Source organism: Cebus imitator, unplaced genomic scaffold (genome assembly GCF_001604975.1).
Source record: "Cebus imitator isolate Cc_AM_T3 unplaced genomic scaffold, Cebus_imitator-1.0 Scaffold809, whole genome shotgun sequence".
NCBI classification, from domain to species: Eukaryota; Metazoa; Chordata; class Mammalia; order Primates; family Cebidae; genus Cebus; species Cebus imitator.
The window spans coordinates 143,826-170,402 of NW_016108124.1; the positions used below are offsets into that span (position 1 = coordinate 143,826).

A 26,577-nucleotide genomic window follows, 5' to 3' on the forward strand; every position below is an offset into this window, starting at 1 on the left:
AAAATTTCTCAAACTTACTTGACAACCCATTCTTTGAGTTATATCTACTAAGAGCTCATAGTTCAATAACAATCCAAAGAACATACTTTGGAAAACACTGGCCTATAGACCACAATAGGAAGGGTCTAAAGTGAATTATTTGCCAATTCCTTATAATCAATTGGCTACAATCATTAATTTAATAATTTATCAATGCAAAGAGTGGCATTAAAAACTGCAGCACAATCTGTAATTTTACCTTCATATGCAGAGAAATTAAGAATTTTTGTCTTTTAGAAATAAGTATCTCTCTGAAACACTGAAATACATTTATGGGTAAAATAATACTTCTGATATTTTCTTCATTATAACACATGGAATGGAACAGTGGCTAGAGGCATGGACAGAGCAAGGTTAAATATGAGCTGATGGAGCTGGGAGTTGAGTACATAAGGGTATAATATGCTATTTCTGTGTATGTTCAAATTTCTCTATAATAAAGTGTTAAAAATTTATATGTACTTGACAATTCCTTAGAGAAAAGAGACTAAAATAAAATAGATCTATGTCATAATCTACAGAATAGTTATTTTAAAAGTTACACAAATCATAAATTCAGTACAAATGTCTACTGAGAGAAAATAAAAACTATTTAGGATGATATACCTGTAAAATAGAAGAACTTACTAATTTATGATACATATTTGCTTGTGTTTACAGAAAAATGTTTTCAAAGGATGTAAGTATATAATGACTAATATTTCTTTATATATCAATTATACTTTGTTTTAAATCTCAATTATAAGAATGAGATTATAGGAATATAAAATACCTTTTTCTAAATAATGCATAATTCTGCCAAAATCTATCCTAATTATAAGATGCAAATATTAATATTTGAGAAATGTAGCAAAATGAAATATAATTACAGAGGAGCAAAGATTACACTTAAGCTTTTATATTCAAGGGCCTCTATTGAATATGGGATATTCAATAAGAACTAAACAAAGAAAAATAAATGGGTATAAAACTATGTTTACATATATTTTTAAAGGACAACTGATCTTGATTAATACCAAACTAGAAAATGTAGAATTAGAAGAGAATCATTAGTTGAAGCAAGGCCTGTGAAACTGAATTAAAGCCAGGTGTCTTACACATTGTTGTAGTAATATATTGAGGCTGTTTTCCCAACTTTTTATGGACAAGTCTTCTATGACAAAGCAGATGGTCAGACCACACTAAATGGTTGTACTAAAAGAGAATGAAAACAGAAGCTTTTTACACCTGTCTTCTCAAGGTATGGCATTTCTTGGTTGCTCTGAACATGTAGAGTCATGATTATAAGGAATTGTCAAGATAGATCTTCGCGTTATGGATATGCTGGCCATCTGGTTAACACAAGAAATAAATCTATTCTCCTGCTCTATATAAAAGTAAGCTTCTAACCATAATTTTTGTTCTTTTTTTGTTTTGTTTTTGAGACAGAGTCTTGCTCTGTCACCTAGGCTGGAGTGCAGTGGTGCAATCCCAGCTCACTGCAACCTCCGCCTCCCAGGTTCAAGCGATTCTCGTGTCCCAGCGTTCTGAGTAGCTGGGATTATAAGCACCTGCCACCTTCAAGCGATTCTCGTCTCCCAGCGTTCTGAGTAGCTGGGATTATAAGCACCTGCCACCTCACCCAGCCAATTTTTGTATTTTTAGTAGACATAGGGTTTCGCCATGTTGGCCAGGCTGGTCTTGAACTCCTGACTTCAGGTGATCCACCCACCATGAACAAAATTTTTCTTGTAAAAGGAAAAGGACTGCTAGTATTTTGAGTTTCTAAGATGTCATTTTACAGCAGCATCAAATGATACCAGCCAGATACAATGGCTCACGCCTATAATCCCAACACTTGAGGAGCCCACGGTAGAAGGACTGCTTGAGACCAGGAGTTTGAGACTAGCATGGGCAACGTAACAAGATTCTATTTCCACAAGAAACAAAAAATTGGCTGGGCACAGTGGCATGCACCTATAGTCCCAACTACTTGGAAGGCTAAGGCAAAACCACTTGAACCAGGAGTTCAAGTCTGCAGTGAGCCATAAGCATGCCACTACAATTCAGCATTGGCAACAAAGCAAGATTCTCTTAAAAAAAAAAAAAAGAGGGGGGAAAGAGATTCCTGTTTTTAATCAACAGAAGAATTACATTTATCTTTCAAATGTTTTTTCAGTATATTTTAACATCTATTCATCATCAAATATTTACTGTTTTATGCAGAGGTAAAAAGCGAGTGTATTTGGTGTTACTGAATTTTGGTAATTATATATAGTGATTTGGGTTTATTATTGTCCTTGCTCTCAAAGAGACTAATATTAATAAACTTCTGGGAGAAAATGTGCTTGTGTGTGTATTTACACAACATAGCTCATCATCTGTGTTTATGTTGCCTTAGAATAAATAATTCAAGAATAAAATTTGTGTTGGTTCTAAATTATTTATCCTTCATCAGCTTTTTGACCTTAGAACCAACACAAGTTTTATTATTGAATCATTTAGGATTTTATCTGAGAATGTCTAGTTAACTCGACCTGTGCATACCCAGCCTAGGATATGGACCCATCCCAAACAACTGACAAAACACATGAAGAAGTCAACTACATCATGCCTACTACTATCTTTGTAGGCACTACTCCCACTGCCACAATTACGTTATTTCCAGTGTTAGCTGGTATTCAGCCTTTACACAGGATATAAAGATACACATATAATCTATGTATATGATGTAGATTACTAATGTAACTATTAAATATCCATGCTAATGAAATAACGTAAATAGTTGCCTAATGAATAGTGTGTCTTTTACTAGATTGGGCCTGAAAACACCACAATTCAAATTAGTTAAAAGCCTAGGTTAAAACTAAAAATACTAGATATAAAGATGCTCTTATTCATTGGAAGTTTTCAGCTCTAACAGCATAAATCCTATTTATGTAAGCTATGTAGTAATATTCTTTATACAGAATTTAGCCATTTAATGGTAAGTGAAGATAACAGATGTATAAGCGACAAAATTTGTGTTGTAAATATTTTTAAATGAAAAAGGCAATGGGGAAATTGCTAAGAAAATTTACAAGGAAATAAATGAATCAATTTAAACTATGAATCTGATTTTTAAATTAGCTATACTTACGCTTGTCTTTCAGTAAATATGACATCCATACTTTGTGTTTCTCGATCATTCTGAGCTTTAAGCTGAATGAACAGTTAACACATAAGTTAGTAATAAATAAAAATTAAACCAAAATTTTTTGTAGGTTATTTTGGTTACAAACTAAGAAATTATTATAATCATCCTAGTGCCACATACAAAGTTTAAGAAAAAAATACAGTAATTGTCTCATTTAACAAACAATACCAGATTTTTTAAAAGTCTTTTTAAGAAGCACTGTAATTTCATACCAAAAATATTCATTGTTCTTCAGTGATCTGTCAAATAAATCAATTCAAGTAAATTTATGTAAAAAGCATTTAAAGAATGTATTGAGTGCTAAATAAATATTTGATTAGCAATATGTTAAATTTAGAACCACCACAAGTTTTATTCCTGAATCATTCAGGATATTATCTGAGTATGCCTAATTAATTCTAACGGTGCATACTCAGCCTAGAAAATGGACGCCCTATACCAAACAACTGACAAAACACATCAGGCTTTTACTTTTTACATCTGTCATTGAAATACAATTCTTAATTAGTGAATTCTCTTGTGTTCTAAAGCTAAAAGTAACTAAATTATCATGGTTTTAGAACCTCAAATTTAGAAGAGTCATTTTATAAACTCTATGTCCTCATAGAATAGTCTTTATTCCTGTAAATATGTTATAAACTATATAAATTATACATTATATGTTGTTTTCACCCAAATGCTTATAATCAAAATAAGCTAGCTATTAACATGTTTATTGTTTTCTACAAAATAATCTTGGAATATTGAACACAAATTTGTTATTTTATTTTAGATTCAAGGGTACACGTGCAGGTTTGTTACATGGAGATATTAGATACTGGTGAGGTTTGGGCTCTAGCGAATCCATCCCATCATCCTAATAGTGAACACTGTATCCACAAGGTAATTTTTCCACCCTCATTGCCCTCCTACCATTCCCCTTTTTGGAGTCCTCAGTGTTATGTCCATGTTAAACACAAATTCTCATTTACCAATCAAAGATTAATATTATGTCTGGAGTCATATCTATTTATTTTTCTCCATTGGTTACAAAAACTATGTAAAGTTATCATCTGTCACCATTGAGTATTCAGCAACATTTGTGCATAAACTAAGCCAGAAATATCATAAACTAATATATATAAAAGAAAATGTAGATGGCACTCCCTAACTAATATTGCATGTGACACCAGTTCAAACACACTAGACTGACACTAAACATCCACTTAGGAAAGCCAACCAACAGGAAGAAAATTAAAAAGAGCAACTAAGGGAGCTCAACGAATACATACAGTGGTATTTACAATCAGAGTAATATTCATCTCTATTAGCACTTAAAGTTTCATCAAACCATTTCTAGATATAAATGCTTTGTTTTGTAGGATAGGACTTATATAGATCAATTTGCTTGTATTTATAAATGTTCTTACCATATTGTAATCATTCATTACTTCTTCCATTTCAGTGTTGGTATTAAGTTTATCTACCAACTAAAAACAAAAATGCAAACAAACACCATTCTGTTATTCTTTACACATGTTCTCTATAATTAATAATATAGACATTCAGTCTTAACAAATGAGTAGTAACTTAAGTATTAATACTTTTAAATATTTTCTGTTTTAAGATTAAAAACAAAATTGAGCTACCTAAGTAAGCATATATTATGTACCTGGCCAATAAATAAACTACACTTTTAATATGGATAAATGAGCAGTAATTAACTACTCCTCCTGCAAATCATAGCTTGTAGACTTTTGCCTGCTCTGAAAAGATGGCTGAGCTTATAAATAAGGGTCTGGAAAAGACGAAAGTTTTGGAAAGATCTATCACTCTCTCTTCCCTTGCCAATGCCCCCAAGGAGAGACGAATGTTAGCAGATTTACAAATTTACACTAGTAAAAATGTAAAAATATTTTTTAAATTATCAACAGGGCTTGCACAGATGGAAGAGCAGTAAGCCTACTTTAAAAAGTTAGGCAAGGATATCAATTGCCAACACAGGGTATTTACCTAGTTCAAACACTATTCCACATGTATTAACTCACTTAATTTTTACACTCACTCTATGAAGTAGATATGACTGTACACATTTTACAGATAAAGAAATTTAGCAAGTGATAGAATCAGAATGTGAACAGAGGTCTACTAAAAGCAAACTATTTCGGTATGACATTTATCACATTTTTCACTCATGATATAAGTAAGTGCTAAGAAGACCTAACATTTATTGAGTGCCAACTATATGTCAGATACCCAGCTAACTGCTCGTATCAGGTATTAGCTCATTAATTCTATAAATAGCGTATTTTACATGGTAGTTTTTTTTTTTTTTTTTTTTTTGAGATAGAATTTCACTCTTGTTGCTCAGGCTGGAGTGCAACGGTGTAATCTTGGCTCACCACAACCTCCGCTAACAGTGTTCAAGCAATACTTCTACCTCAGCCTCCCAAGTAGCTGGGATTATAGGCACGTACCACCATGCTCAGCAAATTTTTTGCATTTTAGGTAGAGATGGGGTTTCTCTATGTTGGTCAGGCTGGTCTCAAACTCCCGACCTCAGGTGATCTGCCCACCTCTGTCTCCCAAAGTGCTGGCATTACAGGCGTGAGCCACCGTGCCTGGACCATGCTAGTATTTTATATGAAGTAATATGCCTAATGTGTTCTAGTGTAACTAAAATTCCCTTTCATCTAATGTCATTTCATACCTTATAAAAACTATTTTTCTCATATTTAAAGCAGAACATCATTTACTAAAGAAAATCCCACTGAATAACGGGCTCCACAAAATGTTTGTTATGAATTGTGTAGTCCAGTGAATTTACGAATTATAAGAGTGCTGGGTGCAATGGCTCACACTTACAATCCTAGCACTTTGGGAAGCTGAAGCAGAAGGATCACTTGGGCCCAGGAGTTCAAGATCATCCTGGGCAACATAGCAAGACCCCATCTCTCTAAAAAATTTAAAAATTAGCCAGGCATAGTGGCATGCACCTATAGTCCCAGCTACTTGGGAGGCTGATACAGGAAGATCACTTGTGCCCAGGAGTTCGAGGCTGCAGTGAACTACAATCATGCTACTGTACTCCAGCCAGAGCAAGAGAGCAAGACACTGTGTCTAAAAAACAATTTAAAAATTAAAAAATAAAAACAGTCCAGGCACAATGGCTTATGTCTGTAATCCCAGCACTTTGGGAGGCCAAGGTGATAGGAGTATAAATTAGTTCAAACACCGTGAAAGCAGTGTGGCGATTCCTCAAAAAGCTGAAAACAGAACTACCATTCAACCCATTAATCCCATTACTGGGTGTATACCCAAAGGAATATAAATCATTCTACCATAAAGACACATGCTGTTATTTTATTTTAGATTCAAGGGTACATGTGCATGCCCCTAGATAGCTGGAGCCTAGGAGTTTGAGACCAGTATGGGCAACATGGCCAAACCTCATCTCAACAAAAAATACAAAAAATTAGTCCAGTGTGATGGCATGTGCCTGTACATTCAGCTGCTTGGGAGGCTGAGGTGGGAGAATCAATTGAGCTCAGAAGGTCTAGGCTGCAGTGAGCCATGACTGAGCCACTGCATTCCAGCTGGAGCAACAGAGCGAAACTCTGTCTCAAAAAAACGAAAAACAGAAACAAAACAAAACAAAACAAAAACAAAAAACCCACCACCACCAATAACAACAAAAAGTTATACTATAATCAGCAAAATTTCACTGATAAACACAAGGTAACAATATTAAGTAGGTATATCATAACTTGTCCTAACCATTATAATAGAAGGTTTATTTCTTATAACATTATTTCTTAATAAGGGTGGTGAGATAAAAATTTGTCTCTTTCATTAAATCCAGACACTACTGCTGCCTAAAGCACCTAAAGAGTTAGAAGAAAAAAAAGTCTGACACTAGAAATTTTCATGGAGCCAATTTCACCCAAGGATTGAGCAGTTATCAACACTTCCAGAGGGACTGTGTCTTCTTAAAGTCCATAGGTAGAAGCATCTTTGGTGGAACTATGTTTATGTTATATACTCTATTTTGACAGAATGTATACAATATTTAGAGTAGAACATACAGGTTGTGGCAATTTGTATGTTAAATAATTAAATTTTAAAATTTTGAAGATGACAATACTCGATAAAGTTAAAATGTGTTTTTAAAGCAATGATCATTGATAGAATCATTGATAGGACAGGATTCATAGAGTTAATGAATTCTAGCTACTTTTAAAATTATTTAAATTATTACTTTAATATTTTTTAGGGAGAAAAGCATGTGTGCATTTGTGTATGTGTTAGTAAACATATTTTACAAAAAACATTGGAAGAATACATACTAATCTGTTAAGCTAAGTTATTTCTAGAGAGGGAAATGAAGCAGAAAATAAAGGCACACTTTGTTGTACTTTTTATGGTTTCATCTTTCACAATAATTATGTATTCATCTATTACTTGATATTTTAAATAAATTAATAACTGTTTTTTCATCAAATGTTTTGTTTTTTAAATTTTTTAAATTTTTATTTTAGGTTCGGGGTACATGTGCAGGTTTGTTGTACAGGTAAACTGTCAACAGTGGGGTTGACATGGGGGTTTATTATGCAGATTATTTTGTCACCCAGGTAGTAAGATAGTACCCAATACTTTTTCTGATCCTTTCCCTCTGTTTTTCCCATTTATGTGTTCTTATAATTTAGCTTCCACTTATAAGTGAGAACATGCAGTATTTGGTTTTCTGTTCCTGTGTTAGTTTGCTAAGAATAATGGCCTCCAGTTCCAACCATGTTCCTGCAAAGGACTTGATCTTATTCTTTTTTATGACTACATAGTATTTCATGGTATATATGTACCACATTTTCTTTATCCAGTTTGCCATTGATTGGCATTTACATTGATTCCGGGTCTTTGCTACTGTAAATAGTGCACCAATGAACACATGTGTGCATGTGTCTTTATGGTAGAATGATTTACATTCCTTTGGGTATACACCTAGTAACGGGATTGATGGGTTGAATAGTAGTTCTGTTTTCAGCTTTTTGAGGATTGCCACACCGCTTTCACAGTGTTTGAACTAATTTACGCTCCTACCAATAGTGTATAAGCATTCCCTTTTCTCTGCAACTTCACCAGCATCTGTTATTTCTGACTTTTTAGTAATAGCCATTCTGACTGGTATGAGATGGTATATTATGGTTCTGATTTGCATTTCTCTAATGATCAGTGATGATGAGCTTCTTTTCATACACTTATCAGCTGCATGTTTGTCTTCTTTCAGAAAGTATCAGTGCATGTCCTTTGCCTACTAAAATAATGTATTTTTAAAGCAGTAGTAAAAACTAATGAAAATATTCACAGTACATTCTCTTAGAAAAGATACAATACCATGTTGTAGTCTGCTAGTTGTCCTTGAAACTCTTTTATTTCAACAGCTAAAGTCTCGGCCCTGCAAGCGTACAAAAAATACATTCATAAATATATACAAATAAGGAAATGAATATTACAAACAATATGGATAACTACAAATTTACTATTATAACTACAAAATACTGAATTAATACTGAATACTTATTACTCACCTCTTTTCATATGACAAATACACTGAATTCTCTTGATTGTACATTTCTATTTCCTTCTGAAGTCTATTAACTTCAGTTGTAAGTTCACTTATTTTACTTCTATTTGAAAAGAAATAAGAATGTCAGCAATGCTTCTAATCCAGAAAACTCTAGTTAAGCAAAATTTAAACTTTTCATTAATATATAACAATAACGTAAATAGTTTTGTGAAGTTCACTAAAGAATGCAAAAAGTTTAGGTAGCTTCTTTCTTTCTTTTTTTTTTTGAGACAGAATCTTGCTGTCACCAGGTGCCAGGCTGGAGTGAAGTGGCGCAATCTCGGCTCACTGCAACCTCCACCTCCCAGGTTCAGGCAATTCTCCTGCCTCAGCCTCCGAGTAGCTGGGACCACAGGCATGGGCCACCACACCCAGCTAATTTTTGTATTTTAGAAGAGACTGGATTTCACTATGTTGGCCAAGATGGTCTCAATCTCTTGACCCTATGATCCGCCTGCCTCAGCCTCCCAAAATACTGGGATTATAGGCGTGAGGCAGTGCGCCTGGCCTAGGTGGCTTATTTCATTAAGAATGAGGTATATCCTGGCTGGGCGGTGGCTCATGCCTATAGTCCCAGCACTTTGGGGAGGCCAAGGTAGGCAGATCACTTGAGGTCAGGAGTTCAAGACCAGCCTTGCCAAGGTGGTGAAACCACATCCCTACTCAAAATACAAAAATTAGCCAGGTGTGGTGGTACACACAAGTAGTCCCAGCTACTATGGAGGCTGAGGCAGGAGAATAGCTTGAACCTGGGGGGTGGAGGTTCCAGCGAGCCAAGATCTGCCACTACACTCCAACCTGCCTGGGAGACAGAGTGAGACTCCATCTCATAAAAAAAAAAAAAAAAAAAAAAAAAAAAAAAAAGAGGTATATCTCATCCTATCCTACTCAACTGATCAGAAACTGACATAGATTCATAATGAAAGATGAAACAGAACCAGAATGAAAGCCTGGTCAAACTAGTACAAGCCATAGGCAGATTTACGTGCCTATTACCATCACAGCTTTTGCTACCCTCTAGAGGACAGTTTCTCAATAGTAGCACTAATGACATTTTTCGGTGATTAGTACTTCGTGCTGAGAGATATTTTGTACACTGCAGAATGTTTACCAGCATCCTGGGTCTGAATATCAGTAGCACTTCCTCCAACCTCACTTATGACAACCAGAAATATGCATAGAAATTGCCAAAGCTTCCTTGGGGGGGCAAAATCACCACAAGGTGAGAACCACCGTGCTAGAGCCAGACAATTGCACAAACAGCTAGAACTATTCTTTGATGTAGAAGCACAAATCCTGGAGGACAAAGGCAATATCATCATTAGGAATAACTATATTTCCTTTCCTTCTTTTGATTAAAAAGTGGCTGAATATCAGAGATACTAAACAACTGATGGCCTTACTATCTTTCTTACTAAGCTTTGAAAACCAATGAAGGAAAACCATATTTTTCTTTATTGCCTTCTAGGAATTTGAAAATCAAAAAGATCCAGGTAACTGGGCACAGTGGCTCACGCCTGTAATTCCAGCACTTTGGGAGACCAAGGTGGGCGAATCATGAGGTCAGGAAATCGAGACCACCCTGAGCAACATGGTAAAACCCCCGTTTCTACTAAAAATACAAAAATTAGCTGGGTGTGGTGGCGCGTGCCTGTAATCCCAGCTACTCAGAGGGCTGAGGCAAGAGAAACACTTGAACCCAGGAGGCAGAGGTTGCAGTGAGCCAAGATTGCTCCACTGCACTCCAGTCTGGTGACAGAGCAAGACTCCATCTCAAAAAAAAATAAAAAATGAAGAAAACGTAGCAGGGCTTTAGGGCATAATGGAAGGGTGGATTAAACAAAAGAGAAATAAAGAGAAAGAAGATACAAATAATGTGCCAAGAAAATAAAGTAAAATGGAAAGATGGAGATAGGACAGCAGAACATATAAGCGGAGAAAATGCTAAGATTAAGAGAAAGTTGTTGATTTAGAGATGCATCCCCGGAGACACATAACAAAAATTTATGAGGTTGAATGCAGTGGCTCACGCCTCTAATCCCAGCGCTTTGGAAGGCCTAGGCAGGTGGATCACCTGAGGTCAAGGAGTTTGAGACTAGCCTGGCCAACACAGTGAAACTCCATCTCTATAAAAATACAAAAATTAGCCAGGCATGGTGGGAGGCACCTGCAACGCCAGCTACTCGAAGACTGTAGGCATGAGGCTGAGCCAGGAGAATCATTTGAAACTGGTGGGGGTGAAGGTTGCAGTGAGGTGAGATCCTATCATTGCACTCCAGCCTGGGAGACAAGAGCAAAACTCTGTCTCAAAAAAAAAAAAGGGTATGAATTAATTAAAATTAGGCCGCATTTGTAGCAATTGACCAAATACATACTTATATAAATATAACTCTGCACGGATGCCTGGCACGGTGGCTTATGCCTGTAATCCTAGCACTTTGGGAGGCCAAGGCTGGCAGATCACAACGTCAGGAGTTCAAGACCAGCCTGGTCAAGGTGGTGAAACCCCATCTCTACTAATACAAAAAAATTTAGCCGGGAATGGTGGCACATGCCTATCATCTCAGCTACTTGGGAGGCTGAGGCAGGAGAAGCCCTTGAACCCGGGAGGTGGTGGTTGCAGTGAGCCAAGATCACACGCCATTGCACTCTAGCCTGGGCAACAGAGTGAGACTTTGTCTCAAAAAAAAAAGCTATGAGGTCAGGTGTGCTGGTAGCTCATGCCTATAATCCCATAATCCCAGCAGTTTGGGAAGCTGGGGCAGGCAGATCGCTTGAACTGAGGAGTTCAACGTTGCAGTGAACTTCGATCATGCCACTGTACTCCAGCCTGGGCAACAGAGTGAGACTCTGTCTCTAAACTATAAATTAAATTAAATTTAATTTAATTTAAAAGTAGGCTATGGTTTGAACGTTTGTGTCCCTCCAAAATGCGTGTCAAAACTTAATCTCTAATGCAATAGTATTAAGAGGTAGAAACTTTAGGACATAATCAGGCCATGAAGGCTCTGCCTTCATGGATAGAATTAGTGGTTTATAAAAGGGTTGAAGTAGCTAGGCACCTTTTGCCCTTCTACTCTTCTGCCACGAGGACACTGAAGCTGCTGGCACCTTGAACTTGGACTTCCCAGTCTCCAGAACAGTAAGAAATAAATTTCTATTACTTATAAATTACCCAATCTCAGGTATTTTATTATAGCAGCACAAACAAAGTCATATACAAGCAAATTCATAAAATTATAAATCTCAGCCTAATTATACTATCACATTTATTTTACAGCATAGCCAAATTAACCAGAAATTGTTGGAATACAAAATAATTCTTAGAAATCAATAGACACCTAATTATCCTAAAATTTCATATTAAAGTTATATACTCTATTTTGACAGAATGTACACAATATTTCAAGTAAAACATAGGATGTAAAGACATGTTTAACATACCTAAGAAGTCCAAGATAGTAAGACTTGTCTAAAATTTGCCTCTGGGGACCTAAAAAAATGTTTTAAGTGTTAGTGTTCAGTTTTGAAATGCCAACAAAATAGCAAGTCCAAAGCACAATCAGAATTACACTCAAAATTCTAAAGACGGTCTTCATGAATGCCGCAATGAATCAAGAAGAATCAATGAAACAGAAAAGAAAACTAGTATCTTAGAACTATGACACAGGGGAAGCTTCAATTAAAACTACAAGGATGGGGCCAGAAGTGGGCCTGTTAAAGCAGCAGACTCTACAGAACAGGCTGATGGAATGAAAATTGAGTCTAAGGGAATCTAGAACAGAGCTGTCCAAAGTAACTTTCTGCAGTGACAGAAATATTCTAAATTAACACTGTCCAATAAAGTGGGCAGTGGGACTACAGAGCATTTAAAATTTGGCTGGTGCTGCTGGGGAACTGATTTAAATTTAAGTAGCTATTTCTGACTACTGGCTGTCATATTAGACATTGCAGACATTCCTCGATGTAAGAAAATGATTCTAATTTTTTACAATTTGTCTCAGAGACTTTTTTAGAAATGGTCTTACATTTCAGTATAACTAAGAAAGTATTCCTACGTTAAATGTCTTAAACCTGGTAAGAGACAAAGTGCCCTGCAAAGTATGAGAAGACTAGGTGTATTTACTAAAAGGTTTATGCTGAGTAGTAGAGGTAATATATTATACTGGGAAATAGGGCACTAGAGAGAAAGTAAGAATGAAATTCACAGCAGATAGCTGTGTGTAGTGGTAATATTCAGAATTCTGTCATAAAAGACTTTGACGTATACTGGTAGAAACAAACAATCTTAAATTATATTGGTTCTGTTTTAAAGGATAAATTAATACGGAAATAAACGTTTGGTAATTTACTGTAGAATTTTAATATGTTTCTACCCTAATGTTTTAAAATAATATTAAACATATAAATATTTCTGTGCATACATTTTCAAAGACTAGTTAAGTGACTATGTAATTTTGAATTATTTTTTCATAGTACTCATAATCATTAAGCAAACATTTCTAAACAATCAATTGATTTTTAATATTTAGTGATCTAAATATTATTAGAATGTAGATGAGAAAGTTTAAGTTTCTTGAAAGGAATGATATACTATATTATAGAAAGTAGTATATATGATATGTTATAATTAATTTTGGACTAGCAGAATATCTTCATTCCTGATAAATCATCTGTCAAAACTACAGAAAGCAGAAAACTCTAAAGCAGTTCATCACAGGCTACTGACCACTGCCTATAATAAAAATAAATAAATAAATAAGACGTTTACCATACTTTGGTTTATATATACCACAGATCTAAATTTTAAACTATAATATATATTTGTATTCTTATGTTTCTTTAAATACATATACAGAAGCATAATGAGAGATTTAATATAAATCTATGTGTTAGCCTCATTTCCTTATATAAGTATTAGAACAGATACTAATTATTGGAAGAAAATAACATTTCTTGACTCACTCTCATAAATACACAAGTATTTTAAGTATCATTTTGATATAGTAACCATCCAAACTATTTCAAAGTATTTTTATATAGTACTAAAAATCTAATTTTCAATCTTGAACTTTTCTTGAATATTAATTCAAAGTTCTTCAAGTTATACTACAGCTCCATGTCAGAAAAATGAAGATCGAAAAAGCTCACATCTGTACATAGCTAATTCAGAATGTTTTTCCATGTTCATTCTGTTGTTTATACCTTACAATAATTTTGTGAATTAAATAACAATTAAATGCTATAATTCTGATTACATGCCATAATTTCATGTAATAATTCTTATATGCTATAATTCTGATTTAATAAAATGGTACTGTAATACTTACTATACAAAATATACTCAACTTTCTCTTTTTCTTTTATTGTTCACAATTATTTATTTCTTATAAAACACAGACCCAAATGGATACTCATCTTAAAATAGGTACCTTTCATCCCAGTTTTCATTCCAGTCAAACCTTGTTGTGTCACAGGACGATCGGCAACTTTGATTTGAGAAGACAGAACTCCACCCGTCCCTATGGGACCACCACGAGAGCCTGGCCTTGCTGTCCCAGGTGGCATCTAAATGACAAACAAGATTTCATTTTTGGTAAACTGGAAAAAACACTGTACATCTACTATTGTAAGACTGCAAAGACAACATTCAAATTACAATTAAATTTATCTCTTCTTTGGAGCATATTCTATAGCTCTTTGAAACCTGCCAGTGGTAGTTTTTAAGTGGTCTTCCGTTGGGTGGCTTTGTTGTTTGTACATTAACTGTGTTTAATTCAACTTTCGTGCCCTTAATAATGTCTAACAAGTCTTTTTTTTGTATTTTCCTTTACACTGTCTTGGCTGTCTGAGGTCTCCTTGGAAGAATCAACAATTCAAATAGACTGCTCAACTTTCTTGCTACAGATTGCGCTGTTAGTGCCAAAATATCTTTGGATATTATTTTATGTCCTGGAAAGAAGCATTAATGAAAAAAAAATGAAAACAAAACAAAACAAAACAAAAAAAAACCACCACAATTTACTGGATTTGTAAAAACTTCCTTATTTTTTAATGTCTGAATTATTAAATACTGTTATTCAATTTATTAGCAAATTTATTTAACATTTAATTTTCTATGAATATTTAAAAATACATTTCATGAAAATTTAGAATTCTATATGTAGATATTATAATACCTCCAAACAGGAAAGGAGCTAAATGTCCACAGTAGAAAATGGTTAAATAAGTTACAGTATGTAAAAAGGGCAGTTTAAGTTGGGTGTGGTGGCTCACACCTGTAATCTCAGCACTTTGGAAGGCCAAGGCAGGCGGATCACTTGAGGTAAGAATTTCGAAACCAAGGCCGGGCGCGGTGGCTCAAGCCTGTAATCCCAGCACTTTGGGAGGCCGAGGCGGGTGGATCACGAGGTCAAGAGATCGAGACCATCCTGGTCAACATGGTGAAACCCCGTCTCTACTAAAAATACAAAAAAAAATTAGCTGGGCATGGTGGTGCATGCCTGTAATCCCAGCTACTCAGGAGGCTGAGGCAGGAGAATTGCCTGAACCCAGGAGGCGGAGGTTGCGGCGAGCCTGGGTAACATGAGTGAAACTCCGTCTCAAAAAAAAAAAAAAAAAAAAAGAATTTCGAAACCAGCCTGGCCAACATGGTGAAACCTCATCTCTACTAAAAATACAAAAGTTAGCCAGGTGTGGGTGGCACATGTCTGTAATCCCAGCTACTTAAGAGGCTGAGGCATGAGAATCGCTTGAACCTGGAACATTAAGGCTGCGGTGAGCCGAGATCATGCCACTGCATTCTAGCTTGGGTGACAGAGTGAGACTCAGCCTCAAAATAAATAAATAAAATAAATAAAAATAAAAAGGCAGGCCGGGCGCGGTGGCTCATGCCTGTAATCCCAGCACTTTGGGAGTCCACGGCAGGCGAATCACGAGGTCAGGAGTTTGAGACCAGCCAGGCCAGCATGGTGAAACCCCGTCTGTACTAAAAATACAGAAAATTAGCTGAGCGTAGTGGTAGGTGCCTATAGTCCCAGCTACCTCAGGAGGCTGAGGCAGGAGAATCACTTGAGCCTGGGACATGGAGATTGCAGTGAGCTGGCATCACGCCACTGTACTCCAGCCCTGGCAACAGAGCAAGACTCCGTCTCAAAAAATAAATAAATAAAAAGGCAGTTTACAAGATAGTATTTATAATTCTGTGTTTGTTTGTTTTAGAGACAAGAGCTAACTATATTACTCAGGCTGGTCTTGAACTACTGGCCTAAAGAGATCCTTCTGCCTCAGCCATCCAAGTAGCTGGGAATGCAGGTGCAAGTTACCGTGCCTGGTTTATAACTCTACTTTTTTAAAACAAAAAAGGCTGGAAGTTTGGGCATGGTGGCATGCACCAACAGTCCCAGCTACTTGGTGAGGTCTGACATGAGAGGATTGTTTAAAATCCAGGAGTTCGAGGTCAGCCTGGAGAACATAGGCCATCTTTTAAAAAAAATAAAGAATAAAGATAAAAATATATTTTTTTAAAACTATATGAAAAATAGTAATTATGATCTACAAATAATGATATTATAGTTGATTTTTCTTTTCTCCTTTATACAATTTGGTATTTACACCTTATTACAGTGAGTATATATTACCTTTAAAAATTAAGAGAAAATAAGAAAACTTTAATCATGTAAAAACAAATGGATATAAATCTATCCTAAGATGATGATGTAAGTACTGAAGGGCTTACATTATTAAACAAGCATTCATATTACTACTCAATATGATTCTCTACTTCAGATATGCAAAATCCAATATAACATTATATACCCTCAGGAAAGGCCAGAAGACTCCCTTTATGTCAGTTCATATAATATATTCAGGCATGAGAACATAAAAAAGACAACCTGAAACTGTTCCAAAATAATTGTCCTTCATCTAGTTATCTTCCTTACTCTCTTTTCTCCCCATCTCCATCAAAGAATAAAGTAGAAGGCCGGGCGCGGTGGCTCACGCCTGTAATCCCAGCACTTTGGGAGGCCGAGGCAGGTGGATCGCGAAGTCAAGAGATCGAGACCATCCTGGTCAACATGGTGAAACCCCGTCTCTACTAAAAATACAAAAAATTAGCTGGGCATGGTGGCGCGTGCCTGTAATCCCAGCTACTCAGGAGGCTGAGGCAGGAGAATTGCCTGAACCCAGGAGGCGGAGGTTGCGGTGAGCCGAGATCACGCCATTGCACTCCAGCCTGGGTAACAAGAGCGAAACTCTGTCTCAAAAAAAAAAAAAAAAAGAGTAAAGCAGAACATTAAATGTGGGGTAAAAATTTTAGATAGGGGTTAGATACAACCACTGCTATTCATTTTTATTGTTGCTAATTTTCTTAGCTCACAGCTTTAATCCAATCAGACAACATTGGTAACATAGTTCTTAAGTGGTTCTAAGAATTACTTGGGAATTATTTTGAGCACAGGGTCCAGGAATAGTACTAATACTAGAGAATGTGTTAGACACAGGAAAACTGTCAACTATAAATTCAAATGAAATGAGTTAAGGGTTAACCCGAGTGATCTTTAGAAGAGAATGTTAAATCTCTTCCTCGTAAATTTTCTAAATAATTTCTTCTTTGGCTTTATGCAAGTATAATTGTGAGAGCTACTCAACTAATTATACTACTTTTTGTTTTCCATTCACCAGATGAAAGTATAGAGAAGAACATATAAGTTAAAACTATACACATTAAAAATAATGAAGTGGATGCATACGTGCTCACTTGGCAACATATTCGTAACATATTGCTGAAAGAAATGGACGAGAAAAATAAAAATGTATATAGTACTATCTTGATTTTGGAATAGACCAAAGTCATACAAACTATGTATGTATACGTGTGTGTTTATATATGCATTAAAAAGGGCCAAGCGTGGTGGCTCATGCCCGTAATCCCAGCATTTTGGGAGGCTGAGCCAGGTGGATCACAAGGTCAGGAGTTTCAGACCAGTCTGGCCAACATAGCAAAACCCCGACTCTACTAAAAATAAAAAGAAAAAAAAAATTAGCCAGATGTCGTGGCGTGTGCCTGTAATCCCAGCAACTCAAAACGCTGGGACATGTGAATCGTGTGAACCCAGGAGGCAGAGATTGCAGTAAGCCAAGATCACACCATTGCACTTCAGCCCAGGCAACAGTGCAAGACTTCATCTCAAAAATAAATAAATAAACGCATTAAAAAGTCTAGAAGATACTGTTGATCGTGGTTATACCTACAATACGAAGGAACCCTAATACTTCTCCCCTGTTTGTATTTTTTTTTTTTTTTGAGACAGAGTCTCGCTCTGTTGCCAGGTGCCAGGCTGGAGTGCAGTGGCATGATCTCAGCTCACTGCAACCTCCACCTCCTGGGTTCAAGCAATTCTCCTGCCTCAGCATCCCAACTAGCTGGGACTACAGGCGCACGCCACCACACCCAGCTAATTTTTTTCATTTTTAGTAGAGACGGGGTTTCACCATGTTGGCTAGGATGGTCTCGATCTCTTGACCTCGTGATCTGCCCACCTTGGCCTCCCAAAGTGCTGGGATTATAGGTGAGAGCCATTGCGCCCAGCCTGTTTGTATGTTTTTTCTTTCGTTCTTTTTTTTTTTTCTGTTGCTATAACATTGTTTGTATGTTTTATACAAGCCTTACTATTTTCAAAAATGCAAACATTAAACAATAAACTGCATTAAATGCAAACAAAAATGTAAACATTACATAACCATTAATGTAAACATTAAATGAATGACTTTTTTTTTTTTGCAATGACTTTACCACAGCATATTACCAGAATTTTTCTAAAGTCAAAGTGAAGGAAAGAATTTTTTTTTTTTTTTGAGATTGAATCCCACTCTGTTGCCCAGGCTGGAGTGCAGTGGCATAATCTGGGCTCACTGCAACCTCCACCTCCCGGGTTCAAGCGATTCTCCTGCCTCAGCCACCCAGTATCTGGGATTACAGGCACACACCACCAAGCTCAGCTACATTTTTGTATTTTTAGTAGAGATGGGGTTTCTCCATGTTGGCCAGGCTGGTATCAAATTTCTGACCTCAGGTGATCCACCTGCCTCAGCCTCTGAAAGTTCTAGGATTACAGGCATGAGACACCGCACCCAGACCAGGAAAGAATTTTAAAATTAGTAAGAGAAAAGTATCTAGTCACTTATAAAGACAATCCTATCAGAATAAAAGCAGACTTTTCAGTGAAAATATTACATTCCAGAAGAGAATCAGATGTCATTCTGAAGTGCTGAGAAAACAAACAAACAAAAACTGTCAGCCAAGAATTTTATATCCTGACAGAATAAGATTGATAAATGAAGGAGAAATAAAGTATTTCCAAGACAAGCAAATGCTGAGGGAATGTGTTACCAGTAGGCCTGTCCTACAGTAAATGTTCAAAGGGGTCTTCAACATAGAGATTAAAGGTGGATATACAATATCTCAAAAACACACAAAAATATTTAACTCATAGTTCTTATAAAACAATCACAAAGGAGGAGGACAAAATAATTAAATGTCAATATAAAAGAACTTCATCAACCCATAAAAAGAGAAAGAAAAAAACAAATAAATTATTCAACTTAAAAACAACAAACAAAATGACAGGAACAAAGCCTCACATCAATATTAATCATAAATGTGATGTAAATGAATTGAATGATTCACTTAAAAGATACATATTAGCAGAAGATTTAAAAACAAAATGGCCAGGCGTGGTGGCTCACACCTGTAATCTCAGCACTTTGGGAGGCCGAGGCCAGTGGATCATCTGTCAGGAGTTCAAGACCAGCCTGGCTAACGTCATCAAACCCTGTCTGTACTAAAAATACAAAAATTAGCCAGGTGTGGTGGTGCGTGCCTGTAATTCCAGCTACTTAGGAGGTGGAGACAGGAGAATTGCTTGAACCCAGGAGGCAGAGGTTGCAGTGAGCGGAGATCACACCACTGCACTCTAGGCTGGGCAACCGAGCGAGACTGTCTCAAAAAAAATAAATAAACAAAAACAACATCCAACTATATCCTGCCTATGAGAAACGTATCTAGCCCTAAAAGACATATAAATCAAAGGGATTTGGGTGTTTCTCTTTGCTTCTTTGTTTGTGTATTCAGGGCTCTCAGTTTAAAACAACGGGTTTTAAGATATTATGTGCAAGCCTCTTGGTAAAAATAAAAGGGTGGGAGATCAATACCAAAAACTGCAGAAATTATACAAATACATATAAATTAGACAGCAAACTCCTGAACAATCACTGGATCAATAAAGAATTTAAGACAGAAATATAAGAAATTTTTGAAACAAATGAAAAGGAAAACAAAATATACAAAAACCTGCAGGATACATCAAAAACAGTGCTAAGAGGAAAGTTAACAGCATTAAATGCCTACATCCAAAAAGTAGAAAGATTACAAATTGATGACTTAATATCACATATCAAGAAACTAGAAAACCAAAGCCAAACCAAACCCAAAATTAACAAAAGAAAAGAAATAACAATGGTCAGAACATAACTAAAGATCAAAATTTGTAAAATTACAAGTAATCAATGAAGCAAAAATTTGGTTTTTCAAAAAGATAAAGTTCATAAATCACTAGCTAGACTGACCAAAAAAGAAAAAGGAAACATCCAAATAAACACAATCAGAAATGAAAAATAATTCTTCTGGATCTTATCCAAGACCATCAAAGTGATCCCTCTACAAGTCTACAAGAGCAACAGCATTACTGGGCATGGGGTATCCCCAAATGCAGATATAGCTGCAATGACCAAAAATATAACTGACAACACCCAAATCTCTTTGAATACTTAGAAAGCCTTCCCAAGAAAAATGGGTACAAACAAGCCCAGACTAAGAAGATTACATTAAGTTTCTCTTGGCTTACTTCTTTGTTTGTGCCATCAGTGCTCTCAGTTTAAAATAATGGGTTTTAAGACATTACGTGCAAGCCTCTTGGTAACCTCAAATCAAAAAACATACAACACACACACACACAGACTACCACCAGAGAAAATCACTTTCACTAAAAGGAAGAGAAGAAGGAAGGAAAGAAGGAAGAGAAGACCACAAAACAATCAGAAAACAAAAGGAGTAAGTCCTGAATGTAAATAGACTAAACTCTCCAATCAAAAGACACAGGGTGGTTAAATGGATAAAAAGTCAAGATCCAAAGATCTACTGCCTAAAAGAAACATACTTTACCTATAAAGACACATGGGAGGCCGGGCGCGGTGGCTCACGCTTGTAATCCCAGCACTTTGAGGGGCCGAGGCGGGTGGATCACGAGGTCAAGAGATCGAGACCATCCTGGTCAACATGGTGAAACCCCGTCTCTACTAAAAATACAAAAATTAGCTGGGCATGGTGGCGTACACCTGTAGTCCCAGCTACTAGGGAGGCTGAGGCAGGAGAATTGCTTGAACCCAGGAGACGGAGGTTGCGGTGAGCCGAGATCGCGCCATCGCACTCCAGCCTAGGTAACAAGAGCGAAACTCCATCTCAAAAAAAAAAAAAGGACACATGGGTCGTAAATAAAGGGATAGAAAAATTTCATACAGGCCAGGTGCAATGGTTCACGCCTATAATCCCAGCACTTTAGGAGGCAGAGGTAGGCGGATCACCTGAGGTCAGGAGTTTGAGACCAGCCTGCCCAACGTGGAGATACCCCGTCTCTACTAAAAATCCAAAATTAGCCAGACATGGTGGCACATGCCAGTAATCCCAGCTACTTGGGAGGCTGAAGCAGGAGAATCGCTTGAACCTGGGAGGCGGAGGTTGCGGTGAGCTGAGATCTTGCCATTGCACTCCAGCCTAGGCAAGGGAGACTGTCTCAAAAATATAAAAAAGAGATAAGGATATTAAACGATGAAAAATGGTGGCTCAATTCAACAAGATAACATAGGGATTGTAAATATATATGCGTCCAACACTGGAAAACCCAGACACAGAAAGCAAATACTAAAGCTAGAGAGAGACAGACCCCGGAGAGTAATAGCTGAAGATTTCAACACCCTATTTTCAGCACCAGACAGATGATCCAGACAGAATATCAACAACAAAAAAATCAGAAATCATCTGGACCAAATGGACCTAACAGATATTAACAGAACATTTTATCCAACAACTCAGAATACATATTCTTCTCAGCACATGGATAATTCTCAAGAATAAACCATATGTTAGTCCACAAAACAAGTCTTACAACATTTTTTAAAACTGAAATTACATCAAGTATTTTATATGACCATAATGGAATAAAACTACAAATTAATAACAAGAGGAATTTTGGACACTATACCAACACATAGAAATCTGTTCCTGAATGACAAGTAGGTCAATGAAGAGATTAAAAATCAAATTTTTTAAAACTCTTAAAACAAATTATAATGGAAACACAACATATCCAAAACCTATAGGATATAGCAAAAGCAGCCCCAATCTTCTGGACTCAGGTGGTCCTTCCACCTTGGCCTCCCAAAATAAATAGATTTGTTTCAAACTTACTGCAGTTGCCACTCGAATATTTCCTGATAGGGGTCGTATCCCAGAAGGAGGCCTTCCAGTTATACCAACTCCACCTCGTGAAACAGGGCGAGCTGCTGAAGATTTGTGATTGCTGGCCATTGTTTGTTCACTTTAATCACTGTTTGGAAGCAATAAATAGTTCAACTGCCTTTTGATATCTTCTCTAGAAGACAAATGACCCATCATACCCTTACATTTAATTCACAACTGTTCTTGCAAATTGCCACTACAAGGCTAACTCTGCTTAATTTTGTTCAAATTTGACATCAGTACTCCATTTAGAAATATGAGATTGTTTCTTGCAACATTCCTTCCTCATCTTTCTATTATCTTACCAAAATGCAAGCTCCTCTAGTTATCCGTCTCTTAAGTGTTCTCATCCCATACTCTGGTAACTTTTCTCTCTTGGCATATCCAACATCTCTCTTTGCTCCCAATCTTTTCTCTGCACTTTCTGGTCCATGATTAACTCTCTTATATTCTGCATTTGTCGCAAAGACTTCCTATTTTATTAACTTTAACAGAATCTTGGTTTCCCCTGAGAGAACCCTTTCAGTAGTCAAAGTGTTTTAGCTTCCTGTCTCACAATTTTAAAGCAAAGGAGGTGGCACTCTCCTTGCTCCCCAGTGTCACTTTTAAAACATTCTTCCACACCTTTTTTAAAAAAATAAACAAGATTCACGTCCTTTGAGGATCCAGGAATATAACAATATTGCCTTCATCTTTCCTGATTGCTGGTAATTAGTGACTTCCTAATCTCTCTAAGGTCTTTTGTGCATAGTTCACAGCTTCTCTATTCCAATCTTACCATCATCCTGGATCACTTCCATTTGCATACTAGACCCAATACCTAATATTCCAGCTTCACAGTTCTCTGACCTCAACTTCAGCAATGATCTTAACTGCATTTCAGTCATTCATAGCCATGGCGAGATATGGAGCTTGTTACCATCTGGAATTGCTTCATCTCAAACATCTTAATTGAAATACTCTATTCTCGAGTCTTCTTTCCTTCTACCCTTTGCTCATCTTTATTCCCACTACACCTGCCTTTAAACCATTTCCTTAATTCACTCATTCTCTCCTAGTCCATCAACCTCTCTTTTATTTATCAGGATATAATATTATTTAAAATTTTGTGTGATAATTTTTTGAGTAGTAGTTTTCAAATTGTTGGTCACAATTCATTAGTGAGTTCTGAAAACAATTTTGCAGGTTACGACCAATATGCTTTAAATGTAAAATAAAATTTTTAAAAAAGAGAGTTCACTGAACATATGAAGGGTAAATATTGTTTCGTTAAATTTTCGTTTCAGTTATATTCACATAAATTTACACATATGTGTTTACTGGGCTATGACATAAAAATGTATGTCCTATTGTAGGTCATATAAAAGAGTTATGAAGATACTTATCTAGAGAGAGAATATGGAGAAAAAGAGAAAAGTAACCAAATTCTGTCCTGAGGAACAATTTGAGTGTCTAGGCCTGTTGTGTATGTTACCATGCAGCCTGTGTATTTCGTTATTCCAGAAACTATCACACCATTTGAAATGATCTGCTGAAGTATTTCTCACCCTTGATGGCAAGAGCTGAATCTTAATCTTTATATCCCCAGCATCTGTCTCAGTGACAAGCAAAAACTTTCTGTTCTCTTTCATACTTTTAAAATTTCCTCCTACATAAAGGTATTGCCATTTACAAAAATTTACTAAATTGTTAAAAAGCAAAAGAAGTATGTGTTGGACCAAAATTATTTCTCTGTTTCTACACTTCATGTCCAGTACTACTTTTCTGAGCATTATTCATAACCAGTCCTTGGATTGCTTCTATCCTTTCTACAATCATGCATCTTTATAACTCCAACTATGTGTATGGCTCACTAATCAATGCCGACAGTTCTGTCCTTTCAACTGGGCACCAATTCTGAGTTTTCAATTGTTTATCTAAAATTTCCATTCAGATATCTCATTTGAATATGTTCACCTCGATCTTCCTGTCCCAACTAGCTCCCTGATTCTAATTCCTTGCCATTCTGAACTCTATGTACAAAGCAATAGAATTTCAAATGGAAAAAGGAATTTCAGAAAATGACTTTTTGAAAGGAAGACAGAGTCTATGATCAGTATAGTTTCTCCAAAAGAAAACGAGTACAATAAACATCTCCCTCCAGTAGAGAAGATATTACTCTAGGTTTCCTGCTAACTTTGAGAAAATGTACAATAAACAGAAATTTCACCCAATTTTCTTTGCCACTGCTTCACTGAGGTGAAAAAAACCTTACCATTAGTCCCAGTGGGATTAAGAAGTGGGTATTAGCAACAGATACGCCACTAACTCCGTGGTTATTCAAAGATTTACACAATTTCCAGTTATTCACACAATCAGAAAGGCAGCCTGGCCTTTGGATGCAGAAAGATTAGCGATACAAACTAGTACTGACAAAGTTAGCAGCTGCATAATCTTGCCCTTACTTAGCCCCTCAGGATGTTTCATCATCTGTAAAACAGAAGGGTGACAATAAGCTCTACCTTACAGAACTGTTGTGAAGATGACAGACATTAAATTTAAAACAGCTGGCTTCTAATTATCATTATCCTCCCTAGGCCAACCATTCTCACATATGTGAAGAAGTGAAAAACTGCTAACTGCCCGCACTGTGATCAACAGATAGAAATAAGTTCCTTCCACTGTGACTAACAGGCAGAAATCTACTGCTTCGACTAAAATCCTTTTTAGCCCATTGTGGTCCTTTCCTCTGCTCTCTGCTTGGTGGGTCTCCTTAGGGGAGTAGGGTGTGTCGGGGTGTGTTCGCCCAACTAGAGTTGGAACTTGCCTGAACTGGCTACACGCCCTACGGTAACAGCTAAGTCAGAGTTGGAATTTGTTTTGTTTGGAGCGGATCAACATCTCTAAGGCCAGAGAACAAACGAGGCAGGGAGGAAGGGAAGGTAGGAAGAGATGGGACCTGGGGTTTCTCACCTCCGCCAGCGCGTAGGGAGAGCGGTGGCCCAGCTCGCGGATGCTGTAAGTTCTTTCTGACGCCGCGCACACCCGTTCGCCCACGCGCACTTCTGGGTTCTCAGGCCTACCCACCAGCGGCCTTGCGCTTCAGCGTATCCTGGCAACCGGGGCGGGATGGCGGAGGCTTTTCATCCTGAGAGACCAATCCTCCGCCTCAGCCCCTGGGTACACGCGGAGCTCTCGCGAGAGTTGAGGACGGATGTTTGTTTCTTCACTCCAGCGCTTTTTGGAAGAAGTGGGAAACAGCAGGGCGGCCGGAAAGGAAACAGTTGGTGTGAATGTTTGGTTTTCTTGGAAATCAGAGCAATCTCTGTGTGCTTTACCTGAACCAACTCTAGCGAGTTTTGCTATGTTCCTATGTAATCTCACGTCGACTAACGTGTAACAGGTTACATTTGAAGTTATTACGTGGTAGGCAGCATTGTGCAATTTTCTAAACTCCTAATTAGTGGTGGTTTTCCTTCCTATTAGGATTGCATAGCGTTCCCAATGCATCATGAAGTATGGATGCGATTCTGGCACCAACTGTTCCGTTCCTCATTTCAGCCGAAACTTTGTGTCTTTAAGCTTCCTTTCATCAGAATTGGGATCCAAGTTTGTGAGGAAGACTGTGAATTCAATGGAAAATGTCTCTTTTTTTTTTTTTCTTTAAGAACTACTTCACCTCAACTCTCACTTCTCTAATAAAATAACTTTTACTGTATGTTTCCTTCCAATCTTCATATAGAGAGCTTAAATGTGATTGCATATGTATTGGGATTTCAACGTTATTTTACACATTATTTCCAACTTGCATTTCCAACTTGCCTGCCCTCAAGGAGTTAAAAATCTATGCAATACAAAATCAGATATGTTATGTGGCTGAATTCTCCCTTAGTTCGTGAAACATTTTCATGAAATTATCTCACCTTATTTGCTGTGGTCATTCGTCATCCTTTTGGCAGAGTTTCTCCCTTACCCTGCCTCCCAGCACCCTTATAGGAACCGAAAGTGACGGATCCTGGCTTTCCTAGTCTTCCTTATTACTGGGACATGAGTATTATTGCTTGCTAGACTCTCCAAACTGATTTGATGCACCCAACACAAACTTAAACTACAACCAGAAGAAGGACTTGAGGGAGTCCATAAAAACAAGTTTTTGGATACACTGGTAGGAATGTCTATTGAATGAAGATGGCTATGAAATCCAAA

General features: G+C 36.9%; 1 protein-coding gene across 1 annotated transcript in view; it reads right to left on the reverse strand.

The window, feature by feature from the left end:
* The window catches only part of IFT74 (intraflagellar transport 74), a 101,882-nt gene extending 76,234 nt beyond the window's left edge, over positions 1–25,648 (reverse strand). Inside the window, exons 1-8 of the mRNA XM_017520164.2 lie at positions 25,345–25,648; positions 22,342–22,480; positions 14,249–14,384; positions 12,261–12,309; positions 8,779–8,877; positions 8,585–8,645; positions 4,624–4,683; positions 3,158–3,219 (exon numbers count right to left, since the gene is read on the reverse strand). Of these exons, the coding sequence (XP_017375653.1) occupies positions 3,158–3,219; positions 4,624–4,683; positions 8,585–8,645; positions 8,779–8,877; positions 12,261–12,309; positions 14,249–14,384; positions 22,342–22,461 (587 nt within the window). The 5' untranslated portion in view covers positions 22,462–22,480; positions 25,345–25,648. The remainder of the gene's footprint in view (positions 1–3,157; positions 3,220–4,623; positions 4,684–8,584; positions 8,646–8,778; positions 8,878–12,260; positions 12,310–14,248; positions 14,385–22,341; positions 22,481–25,344) is intronic.
* Positions 25,649–26,577: the final 929 nt, after the last annotated feature.